The following is a 16,186-nucleotide window of genomic DNA, read 5'->3' on the forward strand; positions in this document are numbered from 1 at the left end:
TTTTTTTTTAACGTTTTTGAATTTTTTATTACTTTTTCTGAAACCACCTCTGAACCCCGAAATCTATCACCATCACCATTTCTGGGCTCTTACTAAGCAGCTCAGCAGCGCTTGTTTGTTTTTTAAGACATGTATGTCAACCGTGTCCTCAAGGCCCAAAGAACACTCACAAAGAGAATGGATTCTTTCACTCCAGAAAGTGATGGAGATGACTCAGCAGTTAAGAACACATTGCTCTTCCAGGGGACCTAGGTTCAGTTCCCAGCACCCATGTTGGGTGGCTCACAACTGCCTCTAAGTCCAGCTCTGGCACCTTCTTCTGGCTTTGATGGACACACCCACACATGCACACACAACACACACACACACACACACACACACACACACACACACACACACACATTTTTTAAAGAAACTGAATGATTCTGTGACTCATGGAACCACTCCTGGCTCTTGGTCCAGTCTGAGCCTACAGATTTTGTATCTCAGGAACCCTCTCTTGGTCCAATAGAAGCTGGCAGATTCTATGTCTCAGGAAGCCATTCTTGGTCCAGTGAAGGTGGATGGATTCCCTGTCTCTGGAAGTTACTCTTGGTCCAATGAGAGCTCTATGTCCAATGAGAGCTGGTGGTTTGGTTTCCCTGTCTCAGGAAGTTACTGGGGTCTCAGGTGGATGGGTATTGGGGCAGGGCGTGTAGATTGCAGGTTCCGATGGGGGGTTTTGGTGGGAGGGACCTTTGTGCAGGAATTTTCCCTGCTGGCTGGCAACCAGGCAGAGTTGAGTGGGGTTCCCAGGGACTGGCTGTGTCCCAGGGTCTGGGTCCTAGAGGCAGGACCCTCTGGGTATGAGCAGAGTCACTCATCTCTTGGTCCAGTGAGAGCTGGCAGTTTGGTTTCCATGTCTCAGGATGTTACTGGGTCACAGGCAGATGGGTATTGGGGCAGGGTGTGGAACTTGTAGATTGCAGCGTCCAGATGGAAAGGTTTGCCAATGACCACAGAAGATGATAGAAACTACCGTGGTAAAATGGTGTTGAAAGTATGTGAACTGGCTAACAGCAGCTTTCTTTTTATTTCTGTTTTATCTTTTTTATTATTATTAAGAAATTTTCTATTCATTTTACATATCAACCACAGACTATCCCCACCTCTTCCCATGCCCCACCCTTCCCCTCCAACCCCCCCCCAATTCCCACCTCCTCCAAGGCAATGGGGAGTCAGCAGAGCCTGGTACATTCAGTTGAGGCAGGTCCAAGCCCCTCCCTCCTGCACCAAGGCTGTATAAGGTATTCCACCATAGGCACTGGGCTGCAAAAAGCCCACTCATGCACCAAGGACAGATCCTGATCCCATTGCCAGGGGACCCCCTAAACAGTTCAAGATAAATAGCGTCTTTCAGATCCCTCTTCTGGGTATGAACAGGGAACAGGAGTCTGCTGACATTCTCACATGTGGCCTTTGAGGACATTAAGACTTGGATTCCACAAAATGCCTAAATTGATTCTGTTGTCTGTCAAAGGGCTGAGGACAAAGAGATGGGGCATATTCTGTCTGGGAAAAACCAAAAATCAACACATCTAGATGGAACCTGTTTTCCATGACAGTTCTGTTGGTCAGCCATTAGAGACAATTTCTGTTAAGATTTTGGTATTTTGGTATAATGCCTTACTTATAGTCCTTTGCTTTTACTACCTGGCTCATTATCCTTTGTGGATAAACTATCTGATGCTCTAACAGCATGCTGGGGCATGAAAGCTGAGGAGAAAAGATGTGGTATGGGACTTCAGTTAATTTTTTCCTGGGTATACTGTGTGACAACTGTCAAAATACTACTGTAACATGAAACTTTTGAAATTACCATTTCAGGTGAACCATCTGCATCATCTCCAAGCCACCATGAGCTGTAACAAGCACAGGTCACAGGAGGTCCACAGTTCTTTGAGTAGAAACATGAAAATCACATACCATTCATCTCAGGTATGTCTGTAAACATTTGTGGATTTGTGGGATGTGTTCATACTAGACTAATCATCCCAGATCCTCAGCCACATAATCTTCCTGCTTAGACTTGGCCTTATTAGTATTGCAAATATTACACACACTGAAATGAGTGTGGTTGCAGAGGCCTAAAGATGGTGTCTAGTCCCCTATAGCTGGAGTTGCACATAGTTGTGAGCTGCTATGTGAAGGCTGGCAACCAAACCTGGGTCCTCTGGAAGAGCAGTAAGAACTCAGTCACTGAGCTGTCTCTTCAGTCCTTGAAGCAAAAATTTTTACAAGGCCATATGCAATGTGTTACACTAAACTGTCGAAATAACAAAATTAATAGTACTTAAGAGCATGAAAATCTTACCCTGAGTGTGGCTAATCTTCTGAACCCAGCAACATCTACATTTGCATAGCATGTAAAGTGCTATAAACTGTAAAGGTTTATAAACATGATTTTCTGTACATCAGTTCTTACCCTCACCTCCTTAAGTAGGTGAAGGGGATTCCACCTCCAATTTGTTTATGGCAAGACAGTAAAGAAGGGGTTGGCTGAGGCCAAGTGGAGACTTGGAAAGGGTGCTTACCTGAAGTCAGAGCTCTTCCTGCTCTGCAGGCTCTGCGGACAGGGCACATTCTGTTACTCTCCTGAGTCTAACATGCTTCTTGAATTGGTAATAAGAGGCTGAGACTGCCAGTCCTTCAGCTTGTTTCCTCCTGTCTGCGTTCTAGAAAATCTAACAGGGTTTTGTTTCTAGGTCTGGTATTTTCTCTGTCCTACTCTGTGACAGAACAAGCTAGGAACCACACATTGAACCTGTTCTTTTTCTTTCAAAAATATCGCATCTGTAGTCCCAGCACTCTGAAGACAGAGGCAGAGGTTGTCAAGTTCCAGGCCAGCCTTGGTTACAGTGTCTCAAATGCACAACCCAAACCAAAAAAAATAAATAAATAAAAGATGAAGTGTTTACATTTGTGCAAGAAACCTGGGTAGATGGAAGTTGGCTACAGTGTCCCCCCAAGGGAGTATGCAGATCTTTCTGACAGCATTTAGATTGAAGTGGTGGTTTCTGAGATTTACTTTACCTGCCTACAGGACATTTACATTACCTGGCATTCTTTTATGTGTTTGAAGCAGAGTAACAGTTATGACAAATGATGGCAGGTTGAATCTTTACCATACTCTACCATGGTTCCTAGCATTATCAGTGAGTATACTGCTGGCAAGTGAACCTTTGCAAAGATAAATATGATGTAGGAACATGGGGATAAAAGGCTTTTATTTTTGTTCACTTTTGCTATTTGATTATCAACTTTAGTTTTCCTTCCTTGAATCTTAAAATAGTGCCCTATATAATTAGGAGATTTCAGTGCAAAGTTTACAAATAGCATGAATGGTCTAATGGCAAAAGACATTAGAAAAAGTATTTACAATTTGGATTGGTTATTATGTGACATTAGAAAAAGTTCTTAGAAGATAATTTCTGATCCTCAATTTCTCCACCAAAAGAGAAAGAGAAGTCATCCACAGGATTTGTGGATTTATGTAAGAAAGGAAATACATTGAGTTCTTTGCACAGTAGTTGGCAGGGGAGGGGATGAAACCATGTGCTGATTTTTCTTGAGCAAGTAATTAAGTTAAGTAATGATCCAGTTGTTTTGCTTTCACTGCTGGCTAATAAATAAATCATAAAATAGCACCTGGAAGGATGTCTCAGATGTAAAGCATTGGCCACAGAAGTGTGAGGGATCTGTGTTGTATGGGCATGGTAGTCCTCCTGTTATACCAGCACCTGAGAGGAAGGGCAGGGAACCCTGGAGCATGCTGGCTAGCTAGATTGGCTTAATCAGAAAATTCGGGCTTGAAGAGACTCTGACTCAATGTATAAATTGTAGAGCAATCAAAGAAAAGACCCAAATTCAGCTGCTGGATTTCCATACTGATCATATACGTGCCCACACACATGCTAGTTCACCATGCACATACACACAAAATCTCTACAGATGCTTGCAAAAAGCAATTAAAAAGGAAAATAAAAATTAAATCACACTAACATATCTCTGGAAATTTTTTTATGAATTTATTGGTTTCCGAGCACAGAGGGAAGGAGCATGAAAATCCTGAGTTTGAGGCCAGCCTGGGCTAGAGATTTTACTCTAGAGTGGTCTCAGCTACCGGGTGAAATCTGGTCTCAGAAAAACTGCAATAGGGGCTCAGGAGATGGCTTGCTTTTTGAATGAATGTACTGCTCTTAAGGAGAACTAGAGCTCATTGACCAGCACTGACATCATGAGGCTAAAATGGCTGGAACTCTAGCTCCATGGGATAGGAAACCCTCTTTTGATCTCTGCAGGCACTGCATTAACATGCACAAGCCCACATAGTTACACACACACAATTAAAAATATATATAAAATCTCTTACAAAATGTAGATACCATCCTTTGCTATGTTTGGCAAAGATTAAAAACTGTATTGATGAAAATAAAATAAAATTCTTGAAACAGGTTTTATGGAAGCTGGTAGATAGTTGAACATGTGGGAAACAGTTGTGTTTCTTACTGCCCATTCTTTTGGGAAAGGAGCCTGTAGCTAGAGTTTTTCTGCCTGGCCCACAGTCAGGACAAATCTCTCTCACCCTCCAGGCCCAAAAATACTCAGACCCAACCAAGTAAACACACAAAAATTTATATTGCTTACAAACTGTATGACCGTGGCAGGCTTTTAGCTATCTAGTTCTTATATCTTAAATTAACCCATTTCTGTTGTCTATAAGTTGCCACTTGGCTTGTGGCTTACCTGTACCTTACATCTCACTTGTCATGGTGGCGGCTGGCCAGTCTCTCTCCTTTGGATCCTGGGTCTTCAGCATCCTTTCTCAGCCCCACCTTGTAGGTGTGACCATTACCAAAGTCTCAATGGGGGTTGGAACTTCCAGGCCAAGGCTGGAATGGCTACCCACTACATCTCCATCTCCCCCTTTTGTCTAAATAAGAAAGTTCTGACCTAATACAAGATTATATACAAATAAATGGTTATCAAATATTGTCCAGGAGTAATGATGGATAATGACCTAGATAAGATGGAACTACAATCAATGCAAACAATATCAATCAAGAAACATATACTAAAGTCCAGGGAAGTCTAGAGTGTGTGTAGGTGGCATGTTACAAAGATCATTCTAAAAGGTGTCCTATCCTAAAGAACCTGAGTCTAATACTTAATATATTCTAGCTATTACATATAAGTTGTAACTATAACTGCTAGTCTTCAACCTCATCAAAGACCTGAGAAGGAATATAATAATACCTGAGAAATGGGAGAAGGACGCAAGCAACTTTCGTGAGTCTTACAAGAGTAGACAGAGACAGCTGGCAGCCTGGACAGTCACCTAATGTTTCTCAGCATCATTGGTGCATTCAAATTGGCTACAAGCCTAGAGTATCTGACAGACCATTTTCAGAAGCAGGAATTCTGAAAGACTATCTTACCCTGTCTTGGCAGAGTACAGTGGTCGCTTTCCTTGTGTCCTGCTTGTCCAGAAAGGACAGCATTTGTACTGTCAGCAGTTGAGGCAAGGACAGTTCTTTGCCCAGTAGGCCATTTGTGCCAACAAGACAAACTTCCAAATGGAAATGTCTTAGAAGCCCAACATTCTCTCGGGATCAAATTTGTGGTGCCAGGAGCAATTGTGTCTCACGTCAACAGAATTCTAAGTTATTTAAATGCCATATTCTCTAGGTCCATGAAGTGTTTGAAGATTACCTGTCCATCCAACCTATGTATCTATAAAACTGGATAACCTAACGAACATAATTATAGAGATGACAAGCATAGGTGACTATAAATCTATAAGTCTTATCTACCTAAACAACCTAGGAACTAAACCTTCATGTAAACAAGGCAAACAGTCTGTAAGCAAAGGTACAGTTAAAGGACAATGACTTTAAAATTGTCACAATACACAAAATATCTTTAACAGAGGTAGGAATGTATAGTGCAATATGCAATATGATAATAATCCTAAATATATATCAATATACAGAATATCTTAAACATAATTAGAACACACATACATTATGACAGATATAAATTTACATTTGTATCAATATACAAATATTTCAAATAAGAGTAAAAATATATGTACATTATAACAAACATAGTTCTGTATTATGTAATATACAAATTATCTTAAACATGAATATAAAAAGTTTATATTTTTATCAACATATAAGAATTCATAACAGTGAAAATTACAGTGCAAATTATCTAAGGCTATTTTACTAAACTTGTTTACTAATGTATGCAATAGTCTACCATAATATCTTATACCTACCCATTCCATTTCTTCTTTCCCTTTTTTTGAGACATATTTTCTTTCCTTAAGGAGAATACTGAATTTAATATTTTCTTCTACCCCCAACCCGATAACCATCATCCATAACCCTGAGAAATATGAAAACTTAGGGAGAAGGGGTGTCATTTTCTTAGAATTGCTTCCTGCTGTTTAGGGGGCGATGGTATCTCTGTTGGGTATTGTGAGAAAGCTCATATAGTTAAATCTCAGTTAGACTAACTGCAGATTCTGCAGCAAGTCTCAGAGTAATGGGTAAGATTGTCTGAAATTCCAACAAGAAGTGTAGTATGATGATGATTACCATAGCATCATTCTGGATTGGGTAGAGTTGTTGTTGGGGCCCCATCTTCCTTCTGGAGAATTCAGAGATTGCTATTGGAAAAATTTATTTTTTATCATAACGGAAGGTTTGAATTTAAAGATGACATGGCATGTAAGAAAGGATTCCGAGAAATCAAGAGTAAGCATGGAGAGAATTAGAATCTTGAAGAAAATGGTCCCTTATTATTGGTTTCCTTCTATTTCACATCAGAGGGCTCTTCTGATATGGAACTGAAGAATCTCTCAACCTTTTCTTTTATCAATATGCTTGGGTTTAGAGAAGGAGTGAGCCAATTCCATCTCCAAAGCCATCTTGGTTTATAATTGAATTGAAACCACAACTATTCTAGATTGATAGAGATATAGATGTTAGACAGTGAGATTTTAGCCTGTGTAGATTGGTACCAATAGATTCTTTCTTTCTGCTGTAAACATCCAGATATCCAAGGCCTTATGATTTCTGGAAGATGGGCATTTCCATTATCCTGGAAAGAAAAAAACAGAACTCTACCCCAACCTTTGAGTGTTAAATTTTTCTTACAACTTGAAGAGATGTCACATTGGTGGATGATCTTTTACTTTTCCTCATCAAGGGGTTTCTTCTGTTAGAAACAAATTTTTATTAATTTTGTTAGTATCCATACCTTTTCTTCCCCTGTGGAAAAGCCAAACCACTTCCCCAATGTAGACATGCTTTCTCAGCGCTGCCTTGTGGGTGTGACCATTACTGAAGCCTCAGTGGGGGTGGGAACTTCCAGGCCTAGGCTGGAATGACTGCCCACTACAGGAACCATGTGCAACAGGAAGATATTTCCTGGTGGATGAGCTAAGGTGGCTGGGCTTGTATATTGGATCTTGAGTTAAATCCTGATTTGAACATAGTCATTGATTCCTTGAATTGCAAACAAACAAGGGAAACTAAGGAATAGAGTTGGGATCCAAATTTTAAAGTATCTATTATTTCTTTTTAGATTCTTCAAGGAGAGAAGAATGACGACCTGAATTTGCAAATGCAAATGGGATCTCGAAAAAGACCAAATGAGATACCCAACACCCAAGATCAAAGACTATATTCCTCTAAGAAAACTCGACAAGATCAGACCACTCTTCCAGTTAAAATTATCAACATCACCTTGGGGGTAAGCCCCAAGGCACATATGGAAATTCGCATCTGTGGGGAGACAGGTAGATTATATGAGGCACTCATCTCCCTTGACCCTGTCAAAAGAGAGATAGAAAGACAGACAGGCAAAGAAATGCTGGTACGTGGCAAAGAAGGGATAGAAGGGTACATAAACCTTGGCATGCCCCTCTGCTGTTTCCCAGAAGTCAGCCATGTGGTCATTACGTTTTCCAAAATTGAAAGTAAGGAGAAAGAAAATAATGAAGTGTGTGGCCACTTTGACCCGTCATCTGCTGAGTGTGTTGTGTTTTACATTCATGGAGTAGGGAGTAGGGGGCAAAGGATCCTAAGGTGCAGGGAACTTGACAAGGAGGGGATCAAAGTCTGTGTGTATGGCTTCAAAGGAGAGAGCATCAAGGCCACTCTGAGGAAGGATGGCAGGTTTCATTCCTTTGTGGACAGTGACCATTGGAAACTCATTGACAATGATACCATCATAGCAAACACCCAGCTGGTTGATGTGTTACAGGGCAAGCTCTTTCTGATTGAGGTGGAAAGAAAGAAAAGCCATTGGGTGGCAGCAGCAACTCAGAATTCTGAGTTAGAGGACAGAAACTTCAGTCAGTTAAAAGGATACATTGTGAATTTGTACCCCACACTGACAGCAGAACGTGAGAAAATGAGAGCATACATCAAGGAAGAAAGTGAAAACAGTAAAGAACGGTCTCTTTTCAAAGCCCATAGGAGGAAGTTCCGGGAACTGACAAAAAGCTCTACTCCAAGTAAAGTCTTCAGACTTCTCTCACAGTTCATTGATTCCACTGGACTCATAGTTTGGGACAATAATGGAAAGAGGGGTAGCGCCACGTGCTTCGTTTTTAGAGGGTTGTACATTTTCACTTGTCGGCATATATTAAATGACATTGTGGGAGAAGGAATAGAGCCACTCCAGTGTCCAGACCTAATTAGCCAACGTGTGAGGGTGACATTTGATGACGAAGATTGTGGAGAGCCAGCCTCAAACTTCAACAGTTATTTTTGCATTGAACCGTGGCTTGGTATAGCTGATGAAACTCTTGACTACGCTGTCCTGAAACTGAAGAAAAACGGACAACATGTGCCTGCTGGACTGTACAATGGAATAGCTGTTGTACACCCCAGGGAGTTGACATATATGATTGGCTATCCAAAAGGACAAAGGGTTATTGAGGGTTGTACAGGGATCCCTCAAGGTATATCAAGAGAGAAAAATCAGCAATGTGTTCTTGGAACAGAAGCAGCAGGTCATAATCATTCTTTAAAGTACCATCATATGTATACTCAGAGAAGTTTCCAAGAAATATTTGACAACCCTGATGACTTTACCTATAATACTTTTTATTGTGGCTCTTCTGGATCTCCAGTATTTGATTGTAATGGTTCTCTGGTGGCCATGCATACTACTGGCTTTGTTTGTGAGTTTGAAAGAGGAGTTTATAATATCATTGAGTTTGGTACAAGGATGGAATCCATCCTTGATGATATTAAGAAAAAAGATGAAATATGGTATAATGAAAATTGTGTAAATCAGCAGGATATAGAAATAAGCAATGAAGCCAAGATAAATCAGCAGAATGTAGAAATGGACAAAGAAACCTATATAAATCAGCAAGATGTAGAAATGGACAATGAAGATTATATAAATCAGCAGGATATAGAAATGTATAGTGTATATTTTTGAGGGCTGGGTAGAATTTGTTCCTTTTTTTTTTAGTTTTTTTTTTATCATACAGATATTTGTGTTTTAATTTATCATATCAGCCATGAGTTCCCCTGTGCTCCCCCTCCTGACCTTGCCCCACCTTTCCCCCAGCCCCTCCCCTCCATTCCCATCTCCTCCTGGGCAACGACTCCCCTGGGGATTCAGCTCATCCTGGAAGATTCAGTACAGGCAGGTCCAGTCTCCTCCTTCCAGGCTGAGCAAAGTGACCCTGGATAAGCCCCAGGTTCCAAACAGCCAGCTCATGCACTAAGGACAGGTCTGGGTCCCACTGCCTGGGTGCCTCCCAAACAGTTCAAGCTATTCAATTGTCTCACTTATCCAGAGGGCCTGATCCAGTTGGAGGCTCCAAAGCTTTTGGTTCATAATTCATGTGCTTTCATTAGTTTGGCTATTTGTCCCTGTGCTTTTTCCAATCTTGGTCTCAACAATTCACACTCTTACAATCCCTCGTCTTTCTGGACAGTTGGACTCCTGGAGCTCCACTTGGGGCCTGGCAGAGGATCTCTGCATCCACTTCCATCAACTATTGGATGAGAGTTCTAGCACAACAGTTAGGGTGTTTGGCCATCTGATCACCAGACTAGGTCAGTTTGGGCTTTCTCTTGACCATTGCCAGTAGTCTACAGTGGAGGTATCATTGTGGATTTCTGGGGACCCCTCTAGCACTTTGCTTCTTCCTGTTCTCATGTGGTCTTCATTTATCAAGGTCTGTTATTCCTTGATCTCCCTTTCTGATCTTGATCCAGCTGGGATCTCCTGCTCCCCAAAGCTCTCTTTCCCTCGAAACTTGCCTTTCATTACCCCCACTCACTCCAAGTTGTTCATGTAGATCTCATCCATTTCTCTATCATTGGATGATCCTTGTGTCTTTCTTAGAGTCCTGTTTTCTAGGTAGCCTCCCTGGAGTTGTGAGTAGCAGTCTAGTCATCTTTGTTTTATATCTAGTATCCTCCTATGAGTACATACCATGTTTGTCTTTCTGAGTCTGGGTTACCTCACTCAGGATGATTTTTTCTAGATCCATCCATTTGCCTGCAAACCTCATGATGACATTGTTTTTGTTTGCTGAGTAGTACTCCATTGTGTATATGTACCACATTTTCTTTATTCATTATTCAGTTGAAGGGCATCTAGGTTGTTTCCAGGTTCTGACTATTACAAACAATGCTGATATGAACATAGCTGAGCAAATGCCCTTGTGGTATGATTGAGCATTCCTTGGGTATATGCCCCAAAGTTGTATAGCTGGGTCTTAGGGGAGATGGATTCCCAATTTTCTAAGGAAGTGCCATATTGATTTCCAAAGTGGCTGTACAAGCTTACATTTCTACCAGCAGTGAAGGAGAGTTCCCCTTGTTCCACATCCTCTCCAGTATAAGCTGTCTTCTGTGTTTTGGATCTTAGCCATTCTGACAGGTGTAAGGTGGTATCTGAGAGTCGTTTTGATTTGCATTTCTTGGATAATTAGGGATGTTGAGCAATTCCTTAAATGTCTTTCAGCCATTTGAGCTTCTTCTGTTGAGAATTCTCTGTTTAGTTCTATAGCCCATTTCTTAATTGTACTGTTGGGCATTTTGATGTCTAATTTCTTGAGTTTTTTATATATTCTGGATATCAGCCCTCTGTCAGATGTGGGTTTGGTGAAGACCTTTTCCCACTCTATAGGCTGTCACTTCGTCTGTTTGTCCATGTCCTTTGCTCTACAAAAGCTTCTCAGTTTCAACAGGTCCCATTGATTGATTGTTTCTCTCAGTGTCTGTGCTTCTGCTGTTATATTTAGGAAGTGATCTCCGGTGCCAATGCATTCAAGACTACTTCCTACTTTCTCTTTTATCAGGTTCAGAGTAACTGGATTTATGTTGAGGTCTTTGATCCACTTGGACTTCATTCAGTTTTGTGCATGGTGACAGGTATAGATCTATTTGCAGCCTTCTACATGTTGATATCCAGTTAGGTCCTTTCTTTGTTCCATTGTACATTTTTGGCTTCTTTGTCAAAAATTATATGTTCATAGGTGTGCGGATTAATGACAGGGTCTTCAATTCGTTTCCTTTGGTCCAGTACCAAGCTATTTTTATTACGGTAGCTCTATAGAGCTTGAGGTTGGGGATTGTGATGCCTCCAGAGGTTGTTTTATTGTACAGGATTCTTTTGGCTCTCCTGGGTTTTTTGTTTTTCCGTATGAAGTTGAGTATTATTTTTTCCAGTTCTGTGAAGAATTGTGTTGGTATTTTGATTGGGATTGCATTAAATCTGTAGATTCAGATTCAGCTGTTCGATAAGGGCTAGGTTCTCGTGATGCTGTATTGCTCTTTATTTTGTTGTTTGTACTTCTGCCTTGACATCTGCCCATCTCCTAGTGGATTCGTTCTTGATCTTATCAGCCCACTTGGTCCAGACAGAGCTGACAGATTTAGGGAGACTCTCTCTGGTCCAGATGGAAGCTCTGGGTAGGTTGGGAGCTCTGGTCCAGATGGGAGTGCTTGCCTGATAGGAGCTGGGGGCTGGTCTCTGAGTCTCAGGAAGTTGCTGGGGTCTCTGGCAGATGGGTGTGGGGGCAGGGCGTGGAGTTTTAGGATGCACTGGGGTCTTGGAAAAGGGGAACCTTCCTGGTTGGATTGGGGGGGTCCTGCCCAATGGCCAGGACCTGGGGCCAAGTTGGGCAGGTCTTCCCCAAATTGGCTGGTGCCCAGGGCTGGGACCTAGGTGCAGGCCTCTCTAGATGCGATCCCAGGCACTCACCTCTGGTCCAGATGGGAGTTCTGGGGCAGATGGGAGCTGGGGGCTGGTCTCTGAGTCTCAGGAAGTGGCTGGGGTCTCAGACAGATGGGTGTGGGGGCAAAGTGTGGCGATTGCAGGGTCTGCCTGCAATCTTGGAAAAGGGTAACCTTCCCACTGGGCCCACCTAATGGAATTTGTTCCCATTTTATCTCTTTAAGAGAATTGGGTTTTCTATGGAATGCTTTTCAGGTGCCTGCCCTGAAAAACTTTCTCCCAGAGTCCAGACAAGGCACTTATAAGCAGTGGGATTCCAATCTTAAGGACATCAAATGAGTCAGTGATGGTGTGCCTCTCAGTCCTTCTCTTTGTTGTTCTAAGCTTTCTGATCTCTCCACTGTGCTCCTACTTCTCTGAATCTACAGCTTCTTTTCAGCTCTCATTCTTAGTTCCTTCCTTGCCTGAATTCTCACATTTCTAACAGGACACTGTTTGCAATCCTGAGGAAAGTTTCAAAACCCTCAAGGTCATAGCACATTCCTAGAATAGACCATTAGGTGGAGAGCCATTACATGGTAACCCAAGGTCCCAAGGTCTCAGGACCAGAGGGAGGGGGCACAGTGCCCAGTGCCACAAACTCTGAGACATAGCTTTTTATCAGCAGACTTGGCAAGCAAAGAATTGTCAGGCTTTTCTTAGGGTGTTTTGTGTCTGTGTTAGTCTGAGCAAAAGGAACGAAGCAGACTTTAAGTGTCAACAGTATCAAGGGGAAATGGATCTGGCTATGAAGTATATCCTAGTATATTTTCTATGTATCAAAATTATACAACTAAATGAACAGTCATCTTCCTGACCACTAACAGATGTGTGTGCCCATAAGATTGAGATGTAATCCTGAAGTTACATATATACATTACATGAAGATGCATGTTGTTGGATTCCTTCTCTCCAGCCCCCGCCAAGCCCTGTTAGTCCAACAGCCCACTTATAAAATTAACACACAGATGCTTATATTATTCAAACTGCTTGGCCATTAGCTCAGGCCTACCATTGTCTAGCTCTTACTCTTATATTTAGCCCATTTCTATTAATCTATACTTTGCCACATAGCTTGTGGCTCACCGGTACCTTACATCTCACTTGTCATGGCAGAGGCTGGCAGTGTCTCCCTCCTGCCTTCCTCTTCTCCCAATTCTCCTCTCTCTTAGTCCCGCCTATACTTCCTGCCTGACTACTGGCCAATCAGTGTCTTATTTATACAGAGCAGTATCCACAGCAGATGCATTATAATATAAAATATATAAAATATAAAAGTGTAACATAAAAGTTTACAGCAAGAAATAGCCGATTCATTCAAAAGGCAGTAATTCCAAAATGTCTTGTGTGATGGTTTCCTCTATCAGAATCCTTGGTCCTGATAGGTTGTCCTTTTGAACATCAGTTATCACCTGCTGTATACTCCCATGGCCTTTTGCTACCAGCAGCTCTCAGTAGTTTTCAAAAGGCAATAATACATTTTTCTGACTTTCAGAGCATTCACTTTAATGTGAAAAGAAGGCTGGGAATGTGGCTCACTGGTTGAGCACTTGACTAATGTGCATGAGACACTGGGATTAGTACCCAGTGAAAAATGAATATTAGCACTCCAATCAGTTTCCAAAATTGTTGTTCTCACTGGCTTTTAAAAACTTTGAAGCCACCTTAAGCCTCACTTAATGGCTCATACACACTCTTACAGAAAATTTGGTATTTCCTATTCTAAACCTATAGTTTGCTCTCTCTTCATAACTGGCAGACTGATTCATGATTGCTAACAAGATTTCAAAATCCTTTGACCATCTGAATCTCTTTCCTTTCCTTCCCTCTGTGGCCTCTCCCGCCAGCAGAGGGAGAATGTTCCAGGGTATCTGCACTTTGCTCCAGCTCAGCAGTCGCTAACCCTACTCGGGCAGCTATGGAGAATAGTTTGCTTAGCCTCTGTCCCTGTCGACTCATGATGTTCAGTGTCTGAAACACCAAAAGCTGAATCTCAGGCTAACGAGTCCATCCTGACTATAGATTATATTTGTCCACGCAAGATGGAGAAGGCAAGAGGTCCATGTATGTACAGATAGCATAAAGAAATGAGAATTGTTAAACACACAGGCTTTGGTCTTCAACAAAGAAATTGACACCTGTTCACCCTGGAGGCAGGCGTGGTTATTGTGGATAAAGTTTAATAACCTGGACATCATCTGTCTGTGGCAGCATGGCGAGGGAGGTCTTCTGTGACTGGATTTTTTATTTTTTTGCCTTTTTTAATTTTTCCCCTTAAATTTTGTTTTATGTGTGGGGAGGGGAATTACAGGGAGGAGGGGAGGGGGATGCAAAGGGAAGGGGATATGTATGACATCCAGATAAATGATGTAAAAGACAGAATAAAAAATTTAAAATGTAGCTAGAGTTTTTTCTTTGTAGTTAGAGTTTTCCTGCCTGGCCCACAGTCAGGACAAATCTCTCTTACCCTCCAGTCCTGCAGCTGCTCAGACCCAACAAAGTAAACACACAGAGACTTATATTGCTTACAAACTCTATGGCCATGGCAGGCTTCTTGCTATCTAGTTCTTCTATCTTAAATTTACCCATTTCTATTAATCTGTAAGTTGCCAGGTTGCTTGTGCCTTACCAGTACCTTACATCTTGCTTGTCATAGGGCGGCTGGCAGCATCTCTCTGACTCAGCCTTCCACTTCCCAGAATTCTCTTCTCTTCTCTGCTTATCCTGCCTATACTTCCTGTCTGGCTTCTGGCCAAACAGTGTTTTATTTATCAACAAATCAGAGCAACACATTTGACATACAGAACATCCCACAGCAAAAAAATAAATAAAATCTGAATCTTTTGCTATTCTGTAACGCCAGGCCTCAGTCGAATCCCCGTTATCCTGAGCATTCTCAGTCAATGGAACCCATTTTTGTGAATGACATCACAGGCACTTTGCAAACAACATGTACTCTGTAAAGGAGTTTCAATATAGCCAAGCCTTAAGCTTTGTTGTGATCATTGTCCCCGGGGAATAATTTTCCAAAGTTGTACTATGTTTAAACAATGTAAAAAACAAACTGCTTGGAGTCAGACTCCAGAAGTTTGAACAGATCAGCTAGCTAAGTTGTGCCAAACTGGGCTTCCTTCTTGCCTCTTGTTCCTTGTTTCTCTTCTGGCAATAGAGGTTTCCAGGAACCCCCACAGCAAGTGAACTTTCATCTTGAACAGATAAAAAGAGAGTGGAGGCCATCTTTCTTCTCCATCTTCTGACATCAATGACCAGAAAAACAGTGTTGGTGTGAACATAGTAACAACAACAACAAAAAAAAAAATGCCCTTTAGACACGTAAAAATATCTTAGGCAGGAACTCCACTACACCCAAGGCTGCAACTGATAGATAACCAGAACCCAGTGACATCACTCACTCAGGATAACCAAACACACTAGTAGACCTCCATGTTGTCCACTGGACAGTAAATAAGGACACTATATAATCAGAGACCAAGAGCAATGCTCTACTCCACACATCTCAGGACTGTTGGAGATCCATGCTGAAGAGATGCCATCTTGACCTGCTCTGCAGCAGTCTCCTCTGGGGTCCTGACCCTCCAATAAGAGATATTGTTAGAGACTGGACCTGACCTTAGGCTAAGATATATTTTATGGGTGAGAGCTTTGAGGAGATTGCCTTAGGTCTACAGTTAGGAAATTAGAGTGAAAACCTTGTGTGATGACCCTCTGCACAATAAAATAAAGCTTTTGTCATACCAACCACATGTACCTGCCCTCTTGGTTCCAACAGTTGGTTATCCTCAGTGTGTGTGTGTAGCCACCAGCTCCATGGATAGCCAGACCTGCAGCAGTAGCTCAGTCAGGCCTGCGGGGCCTGGCATCG

General features: G+C 41.9%; 1 protein-coding gene across 1 annotated transcript; it reads left to right on the forward strand.

The window, feature by feature from the left end:
* Positions 1-991: 991 nt before the first annotated feature.
* On the forward strand, positions 992-9,507 carry LOC118577766 (protein FAM111A-like). Its single transcript, XM_036178426.1, has 3 exons — positions 992-1,039; positions 1,867-1,977; positions 7,636-9,507. The coding sequence occupies exons 1-3, from the start codon at positions 992-994 to the stop codon at positions 9,505-9,507; spliced, it is 2,031 nt and encodes a 676-aa protein (XP_036034319.1).
* The last annotated feature ends 6,679 nt before the right edge of the window (positions 9,508-16,186 follow it).

The sequence above is a fragment of the Onychomys torridus genome, chromosome 1 (genome assembly GCF_903995425.1).
Source record: "Onychomys torridus chromosome 1, mOncTor1.1, whole genome shotgun sequence".
Classification (NCBI taxonomy): Eukaryota; Metazoa; Chordata; class Mammalia; order Rodentia; family Cricetidae; genus Onychomys; species Onychomys torridus.